At 36.3% G+C, this 22,830-nt stretch overlaps 1 protein-coding gene across 4 annotated transcripts in view; it reads left to right on the top strand.

Moving 5' to 3' along the window:
• The window catches only part of TDRD3 (tudor domain containing 3), a 134,789-nt gene that overhangs the window by 45,694 nt on the left and 66,265 nt on the right, over positions 1 to 22,830 (top strand). For all 4 annotated transcript variants that reach the window (XM_045566632.1, XM_045566635.1, XM_045566634.1 and 1 more), the window contains 2 exons: positions 11,317 to 11,477; positions 16,962 to 17,103. In XM_045566632.1, the coding sequence (XP_045422588.1) occupies positions 11,317 to 11,477; positions 16,962 to 17,103 (303 nt within the window). The remainder of the gene's footprint in view (positions 1 to 11,316; positions 11,478 to 16,961; positions 17,104 to 22,830) is intronic.

The following is a 22,830-nucleotide window of genomic DNA, read 5'->3' as shown; positions in this document are numbered from 1 at the left end:
TGGTCTTTATTTTTGCTTCTATTTACGTGGTTAATTACATTTATAGATTTTCGTATGTTAAACCACCCCTGCATCTCTGGGATGAAGCCTACTTGGTCATGATGAATTATTTTTTTAATCAGCACTTGGATACGATTTGCTAGGATTTTATTGAGGATTTTTGCGTCTACGTTCATGAGAGAAATTGGTCTGTAGTTTTCTTTTTTTGTTGCATCCTTTCCTGGTTTTGGTATTAATGTAATATTGGCGTGGTAGAATGTGTTGGGGAGAATTCCATCCTTCTCAATATTGAAGAATAGTTTATGTAGGATGGGCACCAGTTCATCTTTGTATGTATGGTAAAATTCAGGTGTGAACCCATCTGGACCAGGGCTTTTCTTTTTGGGAAGGTTTTTTATTGCTGTTTCAATTTCAGTTGTTGATATTGGTCTATTCAGGAATTCTATTTCTTCCTGATTGAGCTTGGGAAGGCTGTGTGATTCTAAAAATTTGTCCATTTCCTCCTCATTCTCCAATTTGTGTGCATAAAGATTTTTGTAATATTCATAGATAATGTCACGTATCTCTGTGGCTTCGGTTGTGATTTCTCCTTTCATGTTCCTGATGGAAGTTATTAAAGATTTTTCTTTTCTGCTCTTGGTTAGTCTAGCCAGTGGTGTGTCTATTTTATTTATCTTTTCAAAGAACCAACTTTTTGTTTTATTAATTTCCCTTATAGTATTTTTGTTGTCTTTTTCATTTAATTCTGATTTGATCTTAATAATTTCTCGCCTTCTGCTGGGTTTGGGGTCAGTCTGTTCTTCTTTCTCCAGCTCTTTGAGTCTATTCATTAAGTTGTCTAGTTGTAAATTGTCTGTCTTTTTGAAATAGGCATTTATGGAAATGAATTTTCCCCTCAGGACTGCTTTAGCTGCATCCCATAGATTTTGATAAGTTGTGTCACCTTTGTCATTTAATTCAAAGAATGTTTTGATTTCTGACTTAATTTCTTCCTTTACAAAATTGTTATTCAGGAGAAGGTTGTTTAGCTTCCATGACTTTGCGTAGGAATGAGAGTTCCTGTTAAGGTTCATTATTATTTTTATTCCATTGTGATCTGAGAAGATGCAGGGTATGATTTCTATTTTTTTAATTTTTTTAAGACTTGCTTTATGACCTAGGATATGGTCAATCTTAGAGAATGTCCCGTGAGCTGATGAGAAGAATGTATATTCAGTGGTTTTCGGGTAGAATGTCCTGTAGATGTCAGTCAGGCCCATTTGTTCTAGCATTCTGTTTAAGTCTACTATGTCTTTACTTATTTTCTGCTTGGAGGATCTGTCCTGTGCTGTCAGTGGGGTATTAAAATCTCCAACTATTAAGGTGTTGTTGCCTATGATTTGATTTAGATCGAGTAGGATTTGCTTTATGAATCTGGGTGCACCTAGATTGGGTGCATATATATTAAGTATGGTTATGTCTTCTTGTTGAATTGTGCCTTTCACCAGTATGTAGTAACCGTCTTTGTCTTTTATTACTTTTGTTGGTTTGAAGACTAAGTTATTGGAAATTAAAACTGCCACACCAGCTTTCTTTTGGCTACCATTTGCTTGAAATATCAGGTTCCATCCTTTTATTTTCAGTCTAAATGCATCTTTGCCGGTTAAGTGAGTTTCCTGAAGGCAGCAGACACTTGGTTTGTGTTTTTTTATCCATTGGCCCAGTCTATGTCTCTTGAGTGGGGAATTCAGGCCATTGACATTTAGTGAGAGAACTGATAATTGGGATAGATTTCTGTTTATCTTATTGGGTAGAACTTCATTGCTATGTTTTCTCTCTTGAGCCATTGTGGTGGCTAGAATTTGATCTTTAGCTCTTGGGTGGTTTTACATTCGTGGGTCTTTGTTGTGATGATCCATGTGTAACTCTCTTTTGAGTACTTCTTGGAGGGGTGGCCTTGTCTTGGTGAATTCCCTCAGTCCTTGTTTATCTGAGAATGTCTTAATTTCTCCTTCATATAGAAAGCTTAGCTTAGCTGGGTACAAGATTCTAGGCTGGGCATTATTCTGTTTCAGAAGAGTGAGAATGGGGCCCCAACTTCTTCTTGCTTGTAAAGTTTCAGTTGAGAAATCTGGCGTAATTCTAATGGGCCTCCCTTTGTATGTTACTTGTTTCTTTCTCCTTACAGCTCGAAGAAGGGTCTCTTTAGTGGATATTTTGGTCAGTCTGACGACTACGTGGCGTGGTGTTTTCCTATTTGCTATGAATCTACCAGGGGTTCTTTGAGCTTCTTGAACCTGTATATCTAAAGTTTTAGCAAGGCCTGGGAAATTTTCTTCTATTATGTCTTCAAATAGTTTATCCAGCCCTTGCTTATTATCTTCTTCACCTTCAGGGATGCCTATAACTCTCACGTTAGGTTTCTTCACATAATCCCACATTTCTTGAAGACTCTGGTCTTTTTTCTTATTTCTTTGCTCTATCTCTGTGACTGTCTTATTTAATTGGAAAGAGTTATCTTCGATTTCTGAGATTCTGTCTTCTATTTGATCTACCCTGTTCTTGAGACTTTCCACTGTGTTTTGTAGCTCCCTGAATAAATCCCTCATTTCTAGGAGTTCAGTTTGGTTTTTTTTCAATACGTCTATTTCTTTAGTGAATTTTTCTTCCAAATCCTGGAATTTTTTTGCGGTTTCTTTGCGGTGGATATCAATTTTTTCTTGTATATCATTCAGCTTATTCATAACCCAAGACTGAAATTCTTCTGGTAACATATTGGTATTCTGAAACTGGCTTGTGCCAATTGGAGGAGAGTTGGTATTTCTCTTTGGGGGCGAGGTTTCCGTTTGGTTTTTTGTGCTCCCCATATTTTTCCGCTGAGCCCTTCCCATCTGGCTCTATCGTTAGATCTTTTCTCACAGCTTTAGTCTAGTTAACAGCACGTCTTGTACTCTGTTCTTAGGCTATGGAACAGTCTAGGAATGTTGCTTCCTTTATCTATAGGGGGAGACTGTTGTGTGCTGTTTAGAGTTTCTTTTTTCTATCTCAGTTGGGGGACTGCTTCTGATGGGTCCACCCCCAGAGGGTTGGCTTGACCTAAGACCAGTTTGGCAAGTTAAATCATTGTGTTGCGGACTTTCAGTTAGTAGGCAGGATTCACACGATTTGCAAGCAGAAAGCCTCTTCTCCCTCTCTCTTTTTTTTTTTTTTTTTTCCCTCCCCCTGGCTTTTTGGTTCTTCCTCTGGATGTGTGGTTTCTGTCTCCTTCAGCAGGAAAGACACTGGCTCGGCGGAGGAGGCGGTGCCCTCACTCCCTCAGTGCCCCAGCTGCTGCAGCTCCCACGGGCAAAGGTCTACACTGTCCCAGTGTTCCCAAGGTCCAGGCTCCACACTCTTGCGTTTAGGGAAGCACTCAGTGTTCACACCTGGGAAGGGGACCTGGAGAGGGTCTATGGATCAGGGGATGGAGCCTCCTGAGGAGTCGCCTGGCACCCTATGGCTCTGCAGCAATTAGACCTTGGCCCGCACAATTGTTCCTGCCCCCCCGCAGATCACTGGCACTGGGGGGTAATTTTCAGGGTCCGATAGGAATCACAGCTGGGGGTCTGGAGCACTCAGGAGTTTACAGTAGCTCCTGGGCTGGAGGGACACCGGAAAGAAGAAAAGAAAAAGAAAGGAAAAAAGAAAAGAAAAAAAAAAAGGAGAGAAACAATATGAATAACAAGAAGAGGAAAGAGAAAACAAGAAAGAAAAGAGAAAGAAAGAAAGAAAGAAAGAGAGAGATAAAAAGAAAAAAAAGAAAAAAAAAAAAAAAAAAAAATCCCACTTTAATATTTCAGGCTCGGGGCCCCTCGCCTCGGTGCAGGTCCGCGTCTGTTCCTTTAAGAGATAGGGCTCCGGCACCGCGGAGGCCTGCCAGAGTTCAAGGTCCTTTCCGCTTAGCTGTGGGAACCGAGATGGCCACCGCGCGTCTGTCGGTCGCCGGCGCCAGGGGAAAGTGTTCAGAGCTCGGCAGGCGCCAGGGCCCACAGCGGCTCCCCAGCCAGAGAGCTGCCGTACGGGAAGAGGAAAGCAAAAATGTCCCGCTTTAATATTTCACGCTCGCGGCCCCTCGCCTCGGTGCCGGTCCGCGTCTGTCCCTTTAAGAGATAGGGTACTGGCACCGCAGAGGCCTGCCAGAGTCCAAGGTCCTTTCCGCTTAGCTGTGGGAACCGAGATGGCGACCACGCGAGAGCGTTCAGAGCTCGGCAGGCGCCAGGGCCCGCAGCGGCTCCCCAGCCGGAGAGCTGCCGTACGGGAAAGAAAAAAAAAAAAAAAAAAAAAAAGAAAAAAAAAAAAGCAAAAATGTCCCGCTTTAATATTTCACGCTCGCGGCCCCTCGCCTCGGTGCAGGTCCGCGTCTGTCCCTTTCAGAGATAGGGCACCACGGAGACCCGCCCGAGTCCAAGCTCTCTCCCGCCTATGTCACCTGTCCTCGGAGCTCCACGTCTCCCGCGGTGATTCTGCACCAATTTCAGCCAGATCCCTGACCGAGTGGATGTGGGGGTCAGTGGGGAGATCAAGCCGCTCTGCTGTGGGGCCGAACCCGCCCCACTCGCCGGTGAGGCAGGCACGGCCGTCCCGCACTCCGCTGTCTGTTTTCCGTCCCGCACTCTCCAAATTATCTCGGTCTGATTTCTCACTCGCCTCTGTTTTTTCCTGTTCCCCGTGTCCCACGGTGATTCTCCGTGGGTTCACACCGCCGTTCCTGTGGAGAAGCAATCCTCTAGCGTTGTGGCAGGTGGAGATCCACGCCTTCCTCTCTGGGAGCACAAATCCAGGAGGTCACCTCCACTCCGCCATCTTCCGAGACCTACTCTTTGCTTCTTGATCATTTTTATCAAGTATCAATTTCATTAGTCTTGGTAACACTCAACTTTGTTAACCTTCTTTATTGTATTTTTAGTTTATTTCATTAATTTATCTTCCATCTACCTAATTTGAACTTGTTGTTTTTCTTTTCTCAATTTCTTAGTTCAACTCATTAGTTTTCCTCCTTCTTGCCTAATATAAGCATCTTAAGGCTATTAATTTTTCTCCTAGCCCTGATTTAACTATATTCCCATATTTATATATAGAGGAAATGTAATATATAAATATGTAACTGTATTATATACTAATGTGTAAAGTTTTTATACATGATACTTTCAATATCATTCACTTGTAAATATTTTTCTATTCATCTTATGATTTATTCTTTTCCTGTTTTAATCATAAAATTTTTTTGTTATAAATTTCTAATTCAGTTACATTGTGATTAGAGAGTTTGGACTGAATGATTGCTATGTTTTGAAATTTGTAGAGACTTGATAGCTTGATATGTATTTATAAATGTCACATGTATGTTTGAGAAGAATATTTATTAGCTATTGGGTTTAGAGTTCTGTATAAGTTCTCTAGATTAGGCTTATTTTACATTCTGTATCTGATGATTACAAATCATCAAAAGGACATCATATCAAGTCTTCAGGGACCTACACTTATTTTTTAATATTTTTTGTTTGTTTGTTTCTCAATGTTTGTGGCTTGTTTCCTTGTAAGCCTCATAACATTTTCTTGTGCTTTTATGTTTCTCGATCTTTCTGTGTGGAAATCCTGGACATCTAAATCAGCAATGCTATTTTCTAGAAGTGATATGTGCTTGCTTTTGTCTGGAGCTGGTGGGGGTGCTACTGACTTACAGTGCATTGACATTCTGGCTACGGTTTAGTTTGCCACTGGCCTGAAGCTGAGACTCTCAGGTGCAGTGTTGTTACTGCCAGAAGCAAACATAGATCTTCTCTGGAGGAAAATGTCCTCCAAACTGGGGCTTACCCAGATGTCTCCATGGATAACATGGGAATGTTTCTGAAATTTCTAATATTATATAGACAGTTCTTTTTTATTTTAGTTTTTTAGGGGGTCTGATACCATACTTAGAATGGTATAGAGTATAAAAAAATTAAACTTTTTTTCTTTCCTTTTCCTGCTTCACCCACCTTTATGTTTGTTAATGTCAAATTGTATTAAAATGATACTAAGAGTTGTTTTGACAGAGAAAGAAATAGGTAAGAGAGTATCATAAATATTATTTAAAGCTTATTTTTCAGGCTTTGAAAGCAGCTATAGGCAGAATTAGTGTTTCTTTGTTCAAGGCAAACTTTTTTGAAGCATTGCCCTGTTGCTTGAGTCCTAAGGTAGATGTTAATGATCCAATCAAAAACCTCCCTTGAAATAAATGAATGGATAAAAAAAGTGAGCCCTGGATAATCTCTGAAACCACTAGATATGCTTTTGGAAGTAGTGATAGGCTAAAGAAAGAAATGAATTGTGATTTTAAGTAGTTAAAAGGACTGTGGAGGATAAAACTTCTATTTTCTCTTAATTTTGATCTACTTTGCAAAAATGATAGTGCATTGATTGGAACTGAATCACACTCATAGTTTCCTTTTGGATGTATAGCTTGTTTCTAAGGTTGATGGAGAAATGCAAATGCTTATTCTAGATGGAGAAATTTTTTTCTCAAGGGAATTGATAAGATCATTAGAAATGTCTGGCAGATGTTTTCAGACTAAATGTCATAGAATGTCTAAACTTAAACAGTTTCTAGAATCTTAAAAATCTTTTTTTAATTTCTTTTTTAAATTTCAGAATATTATGGGGGTACAAACATTTTGGTTACGTATAATGCCTTTGACTCATCCAAGCCAGAGCTACAAGCGTGCCCTTCACCCATACAGTGCACTCCGCATCCATTAGTTGTGAGTTTACCCACCCCAGTGAATATTATTTCCATGTGAGCACCTTAGTGTTGATCAGTTAGGATCAATTTGATGGCAAGTACATGTGGTGCTTGTTTTTCCATTCTTGTGATACCTCACTTTGAAGGATGGGCTCAAGCTTTATCCAGGATAATATAAAAGGTGCTAGTTCAATTAACAGCTTTATTGAGATATAATTTATGTGCCATAAAGTTTACCCATTTAAAGCATACTTCTTTTTTTAAATTTCAGAGTACGGGGGTATAAACATTTTGGTTTCTTAAATTGTTTTTTTACAGTTTGAGTCAAAATTATAAGTGTGCCACCCAGATACTATGCATTGTGCCCATTAGGTGTGAATTTACTCAGCCCCTTCTCCCCCCTCACACCTACTTGATTTCTGATGAGTTTTATTTCCGTACGTGCACATAAGTGCTGTCTGATTAGTTTCAGTTTAATAGTGAATACATGGGGTGTTTGTTTTTCCATTCTTGTGTTACTTCACTTAGAAGAATGTTGATTTTGCCAATCCGTGAGCATGATATGTTTTTCCATTTGTTTATATCCTCTGCGATTTCCTTCCTCAGTATTTGGTAGTTCTCCCTGTAGAGGTATTTCACCTTCTTGGTTAAAATATATTCCTAGGTATTTTATTTTCTTTGTGCTATTGTGAAAAGTGTTGTGTCTTTGATTTGCTTCTCAGCTTGACTGTTGTTGCCATATAGCAATGCTTCCAATTTGTGTACATTGATTTTGTAATGTCAGACTTTGCTGAATTTATTTATCAATTCCTGGAGTCTCTTGGCAGAATCTTTGGGGTTTTCTACATATAAGATCATATTAGCATCAAAGAGCGATTGTTTGACCTCTTCTTTCCTCATTTGGATACCCTTAATTTCGTTCTCTTGCCTGATTGCTCTGGCTAGGACTTCCAGCACTATAGTGACAGTGGGCAACCTTGTCTGGTTCCAGTTCTAAGCAGGAATGCTCTCAATTTTTCCCCATTCAGTATAATGTTGGCTGTGGGTTTGTCATATATGGCTTTTATAATTTTGAGATATGTTCCATCTATGCCTATTTTGTTAAGAGTTCTTATCATAAAACGGTGCTGAATTTTGCCAAATGCTTTTTCTGCATTTGTTGAAAGGATCATATGTGGTGAATCACATTTATAGATTTGCATATGTTGAACCATCCTTGCATCTCTGGGATGAAGCCCACCTGGTCATGGTGGATTATTTTTTTGATATGCAGATGAGTTCAGTTTGTTAGGATTTTATTGAGCATTTTTACATCTATATTTATAAGGGATATTGGTCTGTGATTTTATTTTTTTGTTCTGCCCTTTCCTGGCTTTGGCATCAAGGTCATATTGGCAATGAGTTAAGAATTCCTTCCTTCTCAATGTGATGAAATAATTTCTGCAGTATTGGTACCAGTTCTTTGTGGATCTGGTAAAATTTGGCTGTTAAACTGTCTGGTCCAGTACTTGTTTTTTGTGGGAAGATTTTTTTATTGCTGCTTTAATTTCGTTACTTGGTATTAGTCTGATCAGAAGTTCTGTTTCTTCCTGATTGAGCGTAGGGAGGTTGTGTTTCCAAGAATTTGTCCATGTCCCCAGTGTTTTCCAGTTTATGTATATAGAGATTAATTATATCTGCTGGTGTACTTATGGACTTTCTGAATTGTGGAACCACTAATCTTAAGGCTTGATGATTCATATTGTGATGTGACAATCAAGAAATTATGTATAATTTGGGGGTTTCTCAGGAGGTTCTAATAAATAGTACCACCTTTTCTAATTTGCCTTTGAACCAGTTGGGAAGTAAAAGAGTGGCACATGTGGGCCAGAATGTCAACTTTATTACTGATAAAAGTTTATTTGGAAGATGTGGCTTAGTGGGACAGTTATTAGCTAAACCACTAAACATGTAGACTTTTATACTCACTTAATGGAAGTGCCAATCTGATGAGGAGGCCAAATAAGTGACTGCTTCATCATCATCCCTAATTAGGTCTCAAGAGGAAGAAGAGTGAGGCTAAGACAAATATACAGTATATTCTTCCCAGCAAGATAAGTCAGTCCATAAGTAGGTGAGGCTGCTGTAACAAATTACCATAAATTTGGTGGCTTAAAACAGTGGAAATTTATTTCCTTACAATTCTGTAGTTAGAAGTCTAAAATCAAGGTGTCTGCAGAGTTGCTTTGTTCCTTTTGGAGGCTCTGAGGGAGAATCTGTTCCATGCTTCTCTCCTAGCTTTTGATAGCTGTAGGCAGTTGTTGGCCTTTCTTGGCTTGTAGATGTATAGCTTCAATTTCTGCCTCCATTTTCACCTGGTCATTATATCTTGTCTCTCTGTGTTTGTTTCCCCTTCTCTTCTAAGAACACTCATTGGATTTAGGTCCCCCCCTAATCCAGGATGTTCTCATCCTAGATTTTTACCCTAATTACATGTGAAAAGAGCCTTTTTCCCAAATGAGGTCACATTTATAGGTTCCAGATAGACTTATCTTTTGCAGGGGCCACTATTGAAAGGGATGGAGAGACCAGGAATTGAAGTAATTAAGTAAACTTGCTGTTTGCTAGGAAACATAGGAGTTGGGGGCAAATGTTCATTCCTGTTGTTCATTCCCCAGCTTTTTGTTCTCATGGTCAACTAAATGTAGGAGATCAGCAAAATAGTCCTATTTCTACCCTGTATTTGCATCATTGGCCTTACCTTCTGTTTGTGTTTCTTTGGCAGAAACTTTAAAAGTGACTTGTCCATTTTGTGAGCATTAGTGGTTAAAACTAAGTAATATAATTCATATATCCATTTAATTGTGCACAAATAAAAGGCAGTGTGCCAAAACATGTTGAAAGTAAACAAACCAGTGACGGTGTCATGTGAATACCTATGGGATGTAGCACTCCCAAAATTCTAAAGATACCTTGTGACTTGGGTTGCGTAGACTGAGTGAGGGTGCCCTTGTTGCTCTGGATTTGAATATTAGTAAAGTTTGATTTTTTTCTTACTAACAATTAAATAGAAACAAATAGTTCCCTCCTACATTTCAATGGAAGTACAGTCCCTATGGATGTGTGTCTCACATTGGAACACATTCTACCATGCGGAATCTGTGGCCTGAAGGCCACATGTGGCCTTCTTGGTCCTTAGGTGTGGCCTTTTGACTAAATCCAAATTTTACAGAAGAAATCCTTTTATTAAAAGGGGAGCAACAAAGAAGGATGAAGCTTTTCTTGCCTCCTTTGGTACTTAAAAAGAACAATCTTGAAATCAGAAGGCTGCAGGTTCCCCACCCCTGGATGCCTCAGCTAAAGATATTGGGAGTACTAAAATAATGAGAATGATGAATGTTACAATAACCATAACCTGCTTGTGATTTAATTTAAATGTCTTTATTTTAATGACATTAACAGAAGCCAAAGAAAAAGTTCATCTTGAATTAGGAGCTTAGCTATACTTGCTAAGGGTTTTGGACTTGTTGCAACTTGGAATTTTTTATTCATAACTGAAAATTAAATAAAATTTTAGATCCTTTTTTTAAATTATATTTTCTGGGCATAAATTTAGAATCAGCCCTTTGCAGGCAAAATACTGGTTAATGTGGAGTAGAAAATTTTCAACTTGGAAACATACTTGCTTGGGAAATTAAGTATAAATGTTTGTCAATCATTTCACATTTCTCTTTGCTGAAAATATAAATTAATATGCAAAAAAAATTTTGCTCGAAAGACTATTTATTTTTAAAAAGTAGCCTTTCCCCCTAAAGTATGAACTATTGAAAGTTGTAGAAATTGTTACTTTAATTAAATTTATTTTTCAGACACGTAAGCAGATTTTGCTGTCATTTCCCAACTTTGCTGTAAGCATTTTATTATGTAAAACTTTTAACTTTATAGCTAGTTAGTTTATCATTTGTTTTTCTTTGATTGAAATTTGGCCAGAGAGAACATTTCTTCTCCCCACTGCCAACACATATAACACACCATTAGATTTAATGCTGTAAATAAGTAAAGTACAACTCATACTTCTTGACCTTTATAGTTTTGGGGGTATTGTATTCTTCATTTATACCAGAAGAGGGTGCACTTTAAACTTGGTATCTAAACAGAAGACATTTCTTTGAATTGCTGCCATAAAGTTGATGTCCCTTAAAAAATTGCCAAGTTCTTTATTTTCAAAATGTCCCTTACTATACATTGAGGGAGAAATGGGATGTATGTGTATGATTTAGATCACATAAGACTAAAAGCATCAATTAATATAACTTCAGAATAACTTGGTTTTCCTAGGGCTTTCTTCTTATTATCTGAAAATGAATTCAGAATTATATAAAAAAAATTGTTCTTCAGGATATTCTTTTGAAGTTTTATCTGTAAATGCCAACTCCCCCCAAAACACCTTATATACATAATATGATTTTAGTTTTGACTTTAATTGAAGTTAACTATTATGAATCATAAAGCATGACCATTAGGGAAAACAGAAACACTATAAATGAAAACAGTTGTGACCAGAAAGTAATTTTTTTTTTTCTTTTGTGTTTTGACAGCTTGAAGGTCCATGTGTTTTGCAAATTCAAAAAATTCGCAATGTTGCTGCACCAAAGGATAACGAAGAATCTCAGGCTGCGCCAAGGATGCTGCGATTGCAGATGACTGATGGTCACATAAGTTGCACAGCAGTAGAATTTAGTTATATGTCAAAAATAAGGTGATTGGCACTTTATTTTGTATATGTGCTACAGAGTGTTTGAAGGATCCATTTTAAGAACTTTGAAAAGAAGGAATTAACTCTTAATTGCATGTTGTAACTTTTCAGATGAAATTACAGAGCTTTGCAGTTCTGCTTTAATGGAGTTAGTTACTTATTGGTTCAATGTTAATTATAAAAACAGAAATTTAAGGTATTTTTGCATGAAAAATAATCTTTTCAGTTTTGTCAGAAATTTCAGGTCATTTAATTGTTCAGAACAAACAGAATTTTAAAAAATGTTACTGTTTCTTTCTTGATAGCTCAGTATCTGTGTGCATAGTAGTGTGTCTATCACACTGTTTTATGTTTTAGCAAAGTTTTATAGGCTAATGAATTTTCTTAGGAAAGAATTGAAGTCAGGGTGCCATACCACTTCTTAAGATAAGGAGGAACTGCCTAATGAACAATTTTCCAAATCGTTTTGGCTATTTTTATGAGAGCCTTTTAGAGTCATACCTAATGGAATGGAGAAAAGCATTGAGAAGGAAGGGAAAATGTCTTCTTTATCCTCAGTGTTCCCATTAAGCCAGTTTGAGCCCTGTTTTCCAAGGTGGAAACTTTCACTGGACATTTGCACCCCGCCCCCCTCATTTTTCTCTCCTTTTGCTCATTGTATATGCTCTTATACGATGCTTTGGGCCCTTTGAGCTTTTTCACTTAGTGTTAACTCTTTTTCTCCTGAGCAAGCATTTATCAAGTATTTAGCATCAACTGTGTTCCAATTCTTTTATCCAGTGCTGGAGGTACAAAGGTAAATAGAGTTTAGATTTTGCTTCCCAGTAGCATATATGCTATTGAGGTAGGCACATAGGCATACAATTATTAGAAAAAATATATCAACTGAAAGAACTAGGAGTCCAGAAAATTACTTCTGCCTGGAGTGGGACTTAAAATATGAGTAGGCATTTTGAGAGGTGGGAGAGGGAATAGCACACGCAAAGACACAGTGTCCTGGCAACAGGAGGGTGGGAAGTTCCATTTGGTGGAGCTTCTGTGATTTGGGATAGTGGTATCTGGGAGATGTGGTAGGTTGAGGCCTCGTACATCATCCTCAATGATTTCCCTTCTTTTTTTTTCTTTCAACTTGTGTCTGCCTCTGGTAAAGGAGGCCCCCACCTCAGAAGATATATGTTTGTCTAAAATGTTGATTTGTATATTTAAAGGGGGATTTATTGACTTTGTGATTATGTTGTCGTCTTTTTGAAGAGTAGGAGGATTCCTACTTTTGTGGAGAAGCAGCTTTTTCTCCTTTGACAAATTCAGTCAGAACCCCTACAGGGAGTTCACAGATGACTCAGAAAGAAGGCTTGCTGTATAACGTCTTGTTTTCTGGTTTTACCGTTGATGTTTCTCTGAGGTAAATGAGAACACAAGGTTAGCCTAGAGTGGAGGGCCCTGCCCAATGCTGTCTACTGTTATCTCTTGTTGAATTTATTGCAGCTTGACAGCTAAAAAAATTATTGTCATGTGCTCATTCACTCATTATTGAAGCAGCACGTCTACTTTTGGTGCTATAAATAATGACAGCTTACAAACTGTTCTTACATGTGAACAATTTGGAAGCCTCTTTTTAAAATGTTTGGTTAGTAGTTATCTTAGAAGAAAGGTGGAAGAACTCTCTAGATAGGTTAAACCAGGTGCCGTTGCGGGATGTGTTGCCTCCCATGGGCTTTGCATTTCTCTGTGGTACTTGTTTCTCCCCTTTTGTCCTACCTCCTGCCCCACCCCTTGCTAATTTTTTGTTTTTTAATTGCAATGAAGAGAGAGTAAAGATATGGGATGCCAATAAAAATAGCAATTAAAACATAATTAGCTATCTTAATAAACATTAATTATGGTCCTAAAGGTGATATAACAAAAATTATATTAACATTTTAGCCCCTGTGGAACTATGAGAGACCCTGAATAGCTAAAGTAATCCTGAACAAAAAGAACAAAGCTGGAGGTGTCACATAATTATTTGAAATAAATGATTTCAAATTATACTACAAAGCTATAATAACCAAAACAGCACAGTACTGGCATAAAAACAGACAATAATAGAACAGAATAGAGAGCCCAGAAATAAATCCGTGTACTTACTACCAACTCATTTTCAACAAAGGTGCCAAAAACATATGTTAGTGGAAAAGACAGTCTCTTTAATAAATGGTGCTGGGATAAATGGATATCCATACACAGAAGAATGAAACTAGATTTCCATCTTTCACCATAAATAAAAATCAACTCAAAATGGATTAAAGACTTAAATATGGGGCCAGGCGCGGTGGCTCACGCCTGTAATCCTAGCACTCTGGGAGGCCGAGGCGGGCGGATTGCTCGAGGTCAGGAGTTTGAGACCAGCCTGAGCAAGAGCGAGACCCCATCTCTACTAAAAATAGAAAGAAATTATCTAGCCAACTAAAAAATATATATAGAAAAAATTAGCCGGGCATGGTGGTGCATGCCTGTAGTCCCAGCTACTGGGGAGGCTGAGGCAGTAGGATCGCTTAAGCCCAGGAGTTTGAGGTTGCTGTGAGCTAGGCTGACGCCACGACACTCACTCTAGCCCGGGCAACACACACAAAAAAAGACTTAAATATAAGACCTGAAACTATGAAACTACTAGAAGAAAACATTGGGCAAACACAACAGGACATTGGTCTGGGCAAAGATTTTTTTTGGGATAAGACTTCAAAAGCACAGGCAACAAAAGCAAAAATAGGCAAATGGGATTACATTAATCTAAAATGTTTCTGTGCAGCAAAGAAAACAATGAACAAAGTGAGTAGGCAACCTACAGAATGAGAGAAAATATTTGAAAATTATCAATCTGACAAAGCATTAAGAAGTACAATATATAAGGAACTCAGATAACTCAATAGCAAAAAAATATTTAAAAAATGGACAAAAAATATGAATAGACGTTTTCAAAAGAAGACATACAAATGGCCAACAGGTATATGAAAAAATGCTCAACATCACTAATCATAAGGAAAATGCAAATCAAAACCACAATGAGATATCATCTTAACCTCTGTTAGAATGACTGTTATCAAAAAGACAGAAAACAACCTGCTGGCTAGGATGTGGAAAATGGGAATGCATTGGTGGGAATGTAAATTAGTACAGCCACCATGGAAAACAGTATGGAGGTTCCTCAGAAAATTAAAAATAGAACTACCATATGATCCAGCAATCTCACTGCTGGGTATACTTCCAAAAGAAAGGAAATCTTCATACTGAGGAAATATCTGCACCCCCATGTTTATTGTAGCACTATTCACAATACTCAAGATACAGAATCAGCCTAAGTGTCAATCAGTGGTTGAATGAATAAAGAAAATGTTGTATATGTAGACAATGGAATATTATTCCACCATAATAAAGAATAAAATCCTGGCATTTGTAGCAATGTGGATGGAACTGGAGGGCATTATGTTAAGTGAAATAAGCCAGGCACAGAAAAACAAATGTTGCAAGTTCTCACTCATATGTGAGAGCTAAAAACTCGATCTCATGGAGGTAGTGAATAGAATGGTGGTCCCCAGAGGCTGGGAAGAGAAGTGGGGAGTGGGGGGATAAAGAGGGGTTTCTTTAATGGGTATAAAAATAGTTAGAAGGAATAAGATCTAGTGTTTGATAGCACAATAGGGGGACTATAGTTAACATTAATTTATTGTATATTTCAAAATAACTAGAAGAGTAGATTTGTAGTATTCCCAATATAAAGAAAAGATAAGTGTTTGAGGTGATGGATATGGAAATTACCCTGATCTGTTCATTACACATTATATACATGTATTGAAATATCACATATACCCCCAAAATAGGTACAACTATGATATATCAAAAAAATAAAATAAAATTTTAGTCCCTGTTTTCCTTTTGTGGGAACAGAACTATAATCTGGTGAGACTATCAATTGTCCCAATGAAATTGTAGGTCCATCCTCAAATAATTTGACTGCATAGGTCTTAAGTAAATGATATAATTAGTATATATTTTTAGAGGTAAAGAGTACAGCAGCCTGGGGTCCTTACTGCTTATCTTTTTGATTTATCCCTATATGATGACTGTAGAGTTATGACAGTCTGGATTTGCAGATTGCCTGGAATTGGGAAAAGCAGTGTAACTGTATTTAGTTGTTGCTGATCTTGCAAGTCTGATAGAGATTGTTCTAAGTCTACTATATTTACCACCACAGAGCTATCGTACTTAAGGGTTAGGGTAGGCAAGGCTGTTCATGACCATTTGTTTTGTAAGTTGTGAGTGATAACTAAGACTGATTAAGCTTCGGGTCCTCAAAATAATTTTTTATAGCTTTATTGAGATGTCATTGATATGTAAAAATTATACATATATAGTAGAAAGGATAATTTTTAGTATATAATCTATCTTACTCTGTATGGGCTCTTTAAAGCTTTAAAAAGACATCCTCTAGTCCTTCATGTTAGCTGTTAACTGTCTTTCTCTAGAAGGAAAAAAACCTCAGATATTAACAATCTCACTGATTTGTTGTTGCATATATCAGCACATGGTGAATTCCACGAGCTTTTAAAATATGAACAATGTGAAACCATTTCAGAATAATTTTCTAATTTATCCAAAGTGTTTTAGGACCAACTTTGGGAGTACTATTTGGAGTACTTTACCCCTTGTTGTATGTAGAAGAGATGAGGTGGGACTCAGTATGTATGTTTTTACTTTAGAACAAACCTGTATGATGAAATGGATTTCTTCCCTTGTTTCCTTTACCAAAAGATTGATAGGAGGGTAAACATCTTCTTTTCTTTGGTTTTTGTAAAAGGAGTCATGGTATAATGTTTGCTACAAATCTGATACTATTAGCTTATTATAGGAATGTTCTTTTAAAGTTAGTATATAAAGTTAGTGTATAAAAATCCTTTTAAAGTTATTGTGTAAATCTCATTTTATCTTTGACTAAATGGTTAACAAAAAAGAGCGTTATTTTGTATGGATTACTGTAGCTCATATAGACGTTAAATTTTAAGGATTATTACCAGTCAGAAATATTTTTCTGTATGGAGATTTAATTTTGTAACATAGTATATTTTTGCAATGCACAAAGCTCAGAGGAAAAAAATGGCAATTTTTGTATAGTGTGGCATAGTTGAGAAAGTACCTTGATATCTTTCATTCTATTTAGTTTTTCTAAAATTTTGTGAGGTATGATTATTGTCCACAGTTTTTTGTTTGTTTGTTTGTTTGCATGTGGAAACTAAAGCTCATTTCTTTGTCATGAAGCTAGAAAATGCCAATCTTGTTTCTGGTCTTCTAACTTCCTCCCTGATGATGTGTTTATATTATATAACCAGTCTCCTGAAAAATAATTTTGGTGTTAGTGCATTTTGAAGAACTTGCTTAGGTTATGAGACTGATTTTTAGTTTTGGGGAGGAGCTTCAATGTGTTTTTCACTTTTAACTCTTTTTTTGCTTTAGCCTGAACACACCACCTGGAACTAAGGTTAAGCTCTCAGGCATTGTTGACATAAAAAACGGATTCCTACTTTTGAATGACTCTAATACCACAGTCCTTGGTGGTGAAGTGGAGCACCTTATTGAGAAATGGGAATTACAGAGAGTAAGTGTAAATTAAGAAAAATGCCTGGAACTTTTAAAACACTACACTCTTTATTGCATTATCATATTTTAAAGAGCATTTCCCATACTGAATAGTAAAATTAGTCTTTTGTATCAGGGTTGAATAGAATTGAATATGATTATCTTTAGAAAAACTCTTTGTTTAAGCATATTGTTCCTCTAAAGCAGATATAATTTTTAAGTATTACCATTTTATTACATACTTTTAAAAATCATTCCTTACTGACACATCTCAAAACTACCAAGATAACAATTATAAGCTATGTATAATGTATCTGTGTATAATTCTTTCTACAAAAAACAAGTGTTTGTGGATATGTATGAATATAATGTATGTGTATTTGTCTCATCTACATACACACGTACATGCAAATGAAAGCAAGTTAGATTTCACTACAATGGAGGGGTTCTTGTTGCACTTGACTTTCTAGTCACATTAGTTGATGTTTCCCCACATTTAAGTTAGCAGTGTCTTCATCCTCCCAGTCATGTAGGTTATCTTGTTATTGTTCTGCTACTTTGCTTCCAGCAAATAATTCTTTTGTCCGCTGCAGTCAAATCTCATATCATCCCTTGCTCTCTAGCTCCATTGCTGTTACAGTAGTTTAGGTCTTTAGTATCTCTTGCCTGTACTACTGTAGTAGCCTTTTAATTGTCTCTCCATGTATCCTTTCTCTATCTTCTAATTTATTTCATGTCCTTCTGCCAGATTATCTTTTTTCACCATTGTTCAGAACATGGTACACCTTGCTTGTATTTCAAATGCCTTAATTTGGGATTCAAGGCCGTTTATAATCTAGCCCTAGTTTCAGTTTACCTTTTCAACTTTCTAAATTCTTCCATATAGATTTTGTTTTAGCCAAATGGAACTACTTCCTCTTTTTTGGATTCTCTATGCTTTCCTCAGTTATACTTTTGGAAAAAAAAGAAAAGATTTTCCCACTTTTACACCATTCATCTTGTTTTCTCTTAATCCCTGCGTGGCCAAAGGATCCCCACACTCTTTGACCAGATCAAGCACATGCTTCTTCAGGAAGTGAAGTTGTTATTCGTTTATTGAATACTCTAAACACTTTGCTTTTCCTAACAGTGTGTTACTTTTTACCTGGTGCCAAGATCATGTTTATTTCTCATCTCCTTTAATAGATTGTAAGCTTCTTGAGGTCAGAATTCTTGTTTGTATTATCTATGTTCAATTCTACAAATATTTGTTGAACACTGTATATAGATATTGTGCTGGGCTCTTGCATCTGTATCTCATGTTATCCTCTTAATAGTTTTGTAAGGGGTATTGTATTTATGTAGATTTAGAAAACGGACTTTTAAGAATTGTTAGATAACTTTATGGTTAGACAGCTAATAGGCAATGGATCTGAGCAGAATCCAAGACCATTTTTTCCCATTATATCATAACAGCCATCCTCCATCTCCAAAATGGTAGCCCTGAGCCTTACATGTAATAGACATCATAAAAAAATACCTGTGGAATAAATGAATTTAAAGGTAATTACTTTTTGAACTGAAATTGATGTTCTTGTGCCACCCTCAAATTTTGCTTCTTGTTTAAAGCCAGCCAAGGGCCTAGTAATATTTCAAGCTTTTGGTATTTTATGATTACTCTTTTCTAATTTTTTAGTTGGAAAGTACCTGTGTTTGAAAGGTAAATGGATAAGGATGTTTTTATTTCTTAGTGCTTATTCCTTATGATACTAATGTGCTACATTGGGCTCCTGCACTATGCAATATAGGGTAATGTTCCACAACTGCATTGTTTGAAAATGTCACAAAAGAAAGTAATTCAGAAGTGGCTTAGTAGTTTTACATTAACAGCCATTTATGAACTGTGAATTTCCTAGAGAAACCCCACCCATTTTATGTAATCATTTCATAAGTTGATATATTGTATTTTTGTTGTTGTTAGAGATTTTTTAAGGTGTGATAAAATGTCCTCAAGTCAGACCAATACCTTACATAATTTTCCCACAACCGAGCCAGAACTATCTCCCTAATAACCGTAAAGTCAGTTAAACATTTCTAGGAACCTCCTTACCCTCAACACACACATATGTAGTTTAGTTTGATAGTTGTCCTTGAAATATTTTATATGTCTCTAAACTTTGCTTTCTGAAAGCTACATTAGTATTTCTTGTTAGGGAGTGATAAAAATTTACTTTTAAAATAGTTTAAAAATATCTTAATATGATTATAGTTCTCTTTGGTTTTATAGTTTTTTGATTTTGTAACCATAGCAATGTAGGAAACATGGAGAGTACAATTACTTGAGCAGCTGGCAGATGGTACACGTAGAAATCAAATGTAAGCATAGAACTCATAAACCATAGAGTTAATTTTGGAAGTAAAGGAGCCCTAAACATTCTTGTAAAATAGGCAAAGGGAGCATTGAGCAGTAAACTACATGCAGGCATTGTAGCTGTGGTAAGTTGATTACAGAAAAATGAAGCAAAGAAGAAACAAAACCTCAAACCTAAGTGTTGTGTATGTTTGTAAGGTTCTAGGGAGTTCTGTACCAGATGTAATTTGCAAAATAATACAGTTCTATAACATTTTAGTGCCCCCAAATTACAGATCTGTTTTTTTCTTATTCTTTTTTTATTGTGGTAAAGCATACATAACATAAAATTTAACATTTTAACCATTTTTAAATGTAAAGTTCAGTGGCATTAAGTACATTCACATTGTTGCACAACTATCATCACCTTTTACCTCTTGAACTTTTTCATCTTCCCAAACTTAGCTCTGTACTCATTAAAGAATAATTCCTCATTCCCTGTTCCTCTCAGTTTTTGGCAATCACCCTTTTACTTTATCTCTATGAATATGACTACTGTAGGTAATTCATGTATATGGAATCATCCAGTATTTATTCTTTTGTGCCTAACTTATTTCCCTTAGTATAATGTCTTCAAGGTTCAGTCATGTTACAGCCTGTGTCAGAATTTCCTTCCTTTTTAAGGTTTAATAGTATTCTAGTGTATATGTATATCATCACATTTTGTTCATTTATCTATCAATGGACATTTGGGTTGTTTTCCACCTTTTGGTTCTTGTGAATAATGGTGCTGCTCGAGCACAAATATCTCGAGACCTTGCTTTCAGTTCTTTTGGGTATATATCCAGAAGTGGAATTGATGGATCATATGGTGATTCTATTTTTAATTTTGTGAGGAACTGCCTTACTGTTTTCCACAGTAGCTATACCATTTTACATTAATTCTCACCAGCAGTGCACAGGGGTCCAATCAATACTTGTTATTTTGTGTTTTTGATAGCAGCCATCCTAATGTGTGTGAAATAGAATCTCATTGTTTTTGGTTTGCATTTCCCTAAATGCTTAGTGATGTTCAGTATCTTTTTGTGTGCTTATTGGCCACTTGTATATTCTTTGGAGAAATTTCTATTGAAGTTTTTTGCCCATTTTTTAATCAGATTGTTTTTTGTTGTTGTATGAGTTATTTATATATTCTGGATATCAGCCCCTTCTAAGATACATGAACTGCAAATATTTTTTCCCATTCTATAGTTTGCCTTTTCACTCTGTTGATAGCATCCTTTGACATACAAAAGTTTTTAAGAGTTTTATAGGTTTAACTTTTATGCTTAGGTTTTTGATACATTTTGAGTAAATTTTGTATTTGGTGTAAGTTAAGGGGCCAACTTCCTTCTTTTGCATGTGAATATCTAGTTTTCCCACAGCACTTTTTGAAAAGACTGTTCTTTTCCTAATGAATGGTCTTTCTGCCTTGTCAAAAATCATTTGGCCATATATGCAAGGATTCATTTCTGGGTTCTGTATTCTGTTTCATTGGTCTGTATGTCTGTCTTTATGGTATACCATTTTGATTACTGTAACTTTTTGTTAAGTTTTATAATTGGGAAATGTGAGAACTTTTCCAGGATTGTTTTGGCTATTCAGGGTCCTTTTGAGATTCCATATAAATTTTAGGAATTATTTTCCTATTTCTGCAAAAAATATCATTGGGATTTTGATAAGGATTGTATTGCATCTGTAGACCACTTTGGATAGTATTGATATCTTAACAATATTAAATATTTCAATCCTTGAGCATTAGACGTCCTTTCATTTATTTGTGTCTTTAATTTCTAAGCAATGTTTTGTGATTTTCAGTGTACAAGTCTTTTCCCTTTTTAGTTAAGTTTATTCCTAAGTATTTTATTCGTGTTGATGCTATTGTAAATGGAATTATTTTTTCTTAATTTTTTTTTATATTGTTAGTGTACAGAAGCATAACTTTTTCTTTCTTTCTTTCTTTCTTTTTTTTTTTAATACAGGGTCTTACCCTGTTGCCCAGGCTAGAGTGCAGTGGTATCATTGTAGCTCGCTGCAACCTCAAACTCCTGGGTTTAAGGGATCTTTACACCTTTAAATTCATTAATCTTTTGTTCTGCAGTGTCCAATTTGCTCGTTCACAATCCCATCCAATGAGATTTTTATTTCTGACAGTTCTTTCTTATATAGAAGTTCCATTTCATTTTTGTAATATTTTCTATTTATTTTCTCATTGAATTCATGTTTTCCTTTAAATACTTATACATAGTTTTAGTAGTATAGTTTAATAGGTGTTTAATACTCTGTTTGCTAGTTTTTCCTGTTTCTCTTCTATGGCTGTGTTTTTATTACAGGTCACATTTTCCTTTCTTGGCATGCCTTGTTGTTTTTGCTTAGATGCTGGACATTGTGATGTAGTTGGTTGTTGAGAGTCTAGATGTTGTTATATTCCTTTAATGACTGTAGAAACTAGCTTTGGCAAATGGTTATTTTACTTTTGGTCAGTTTTACCCGTTAGAGACATGTATTCAAGCTTTGAAAGGAGCATCTAGAGTAGCCTTTGCTCCAAATATTTTTTTAGCCCTTTGGGTTTCTACTCACTGCTCTGAATGATCACCAGAGACTTGAAGGCTGAGTGGTCAGGGCTAGATTGTCTCTTTACCCTTTGTGAGCTCTGGGAATTGTTCAGCTTATAACTCTCAGTTGGTTTTTACCTAGACTAGTTCTTAGCAGTGACACAAGGGAACTCCTATGCAGGTTTCTGGAGCTTCTTTTCTATATAGATTTCTGTTTCTGAAACTCTGCCCCACAACAGTTGCTTCAGCCTGTTTGAGCTATGAGATTGGTGTTTTCCACTCAGCTCTCCGCTGATCTCTGTCTACATCATGCCTTCAAGCAGAAAGCCAGAGCTCACCTGTTTTTTCTCTTTCTTTCTTTTTTTTTTTTGTGGTTTAAAACAACATTTATTATCATAGCTTTCCCCCCCCCCTCTTTCTCTCAGGGATAATAGTCCTGTGTCTTAAAAAGTTGTTTCTTATACATTGTCCAGATTGCCAATTGTTTTTAGAGGGTGATTAAGTGTGGTTCTTGTACCTTTATCAGGGCAGGAAGTAGAAATCTTGCAAAATATTTTTAATTATATAATGTTATTGAGAGATGGTATTATTGGCAGCTTATGTGAGCTTTTGAAGGAAATCATTGTATAAATTGAAATGATTTATAACTGTTTGAATAATCTTTTTTATATCTAAATTAATACTGAGGAAAGGACCTCTGGGTAATATTATACATTTGTTGTTTTTTTAAAAATCAGCTTAATATTTTACATATAGGTTGTAAAGAAATGTGGCATTCATATACAATTTAAAGTATTCTTTGCTCAGTAAACTGACAGTTACA

The sequence above is a fragment of the Lemur catta genome, chromosome 13, assembly GCF_020740605.2.
Source record: "Lemur catta isolate mLemCat1 chromosome 13, mLemCat1.pri, whole genome shotgun sequence".
In the NCBI taxonomy this organism is placed as follows: domain Eukaryota; kingdom Metazoa; phylum Chordata; class Mammalia; order Primates; family Lemuridae; genus Lemur; species Lemur catta.
The sequence above is the reverse complement of the archived record's forward strand: the minus strand, read 5'-3'. Positions and strand labels throughout refer to the sequence as shown.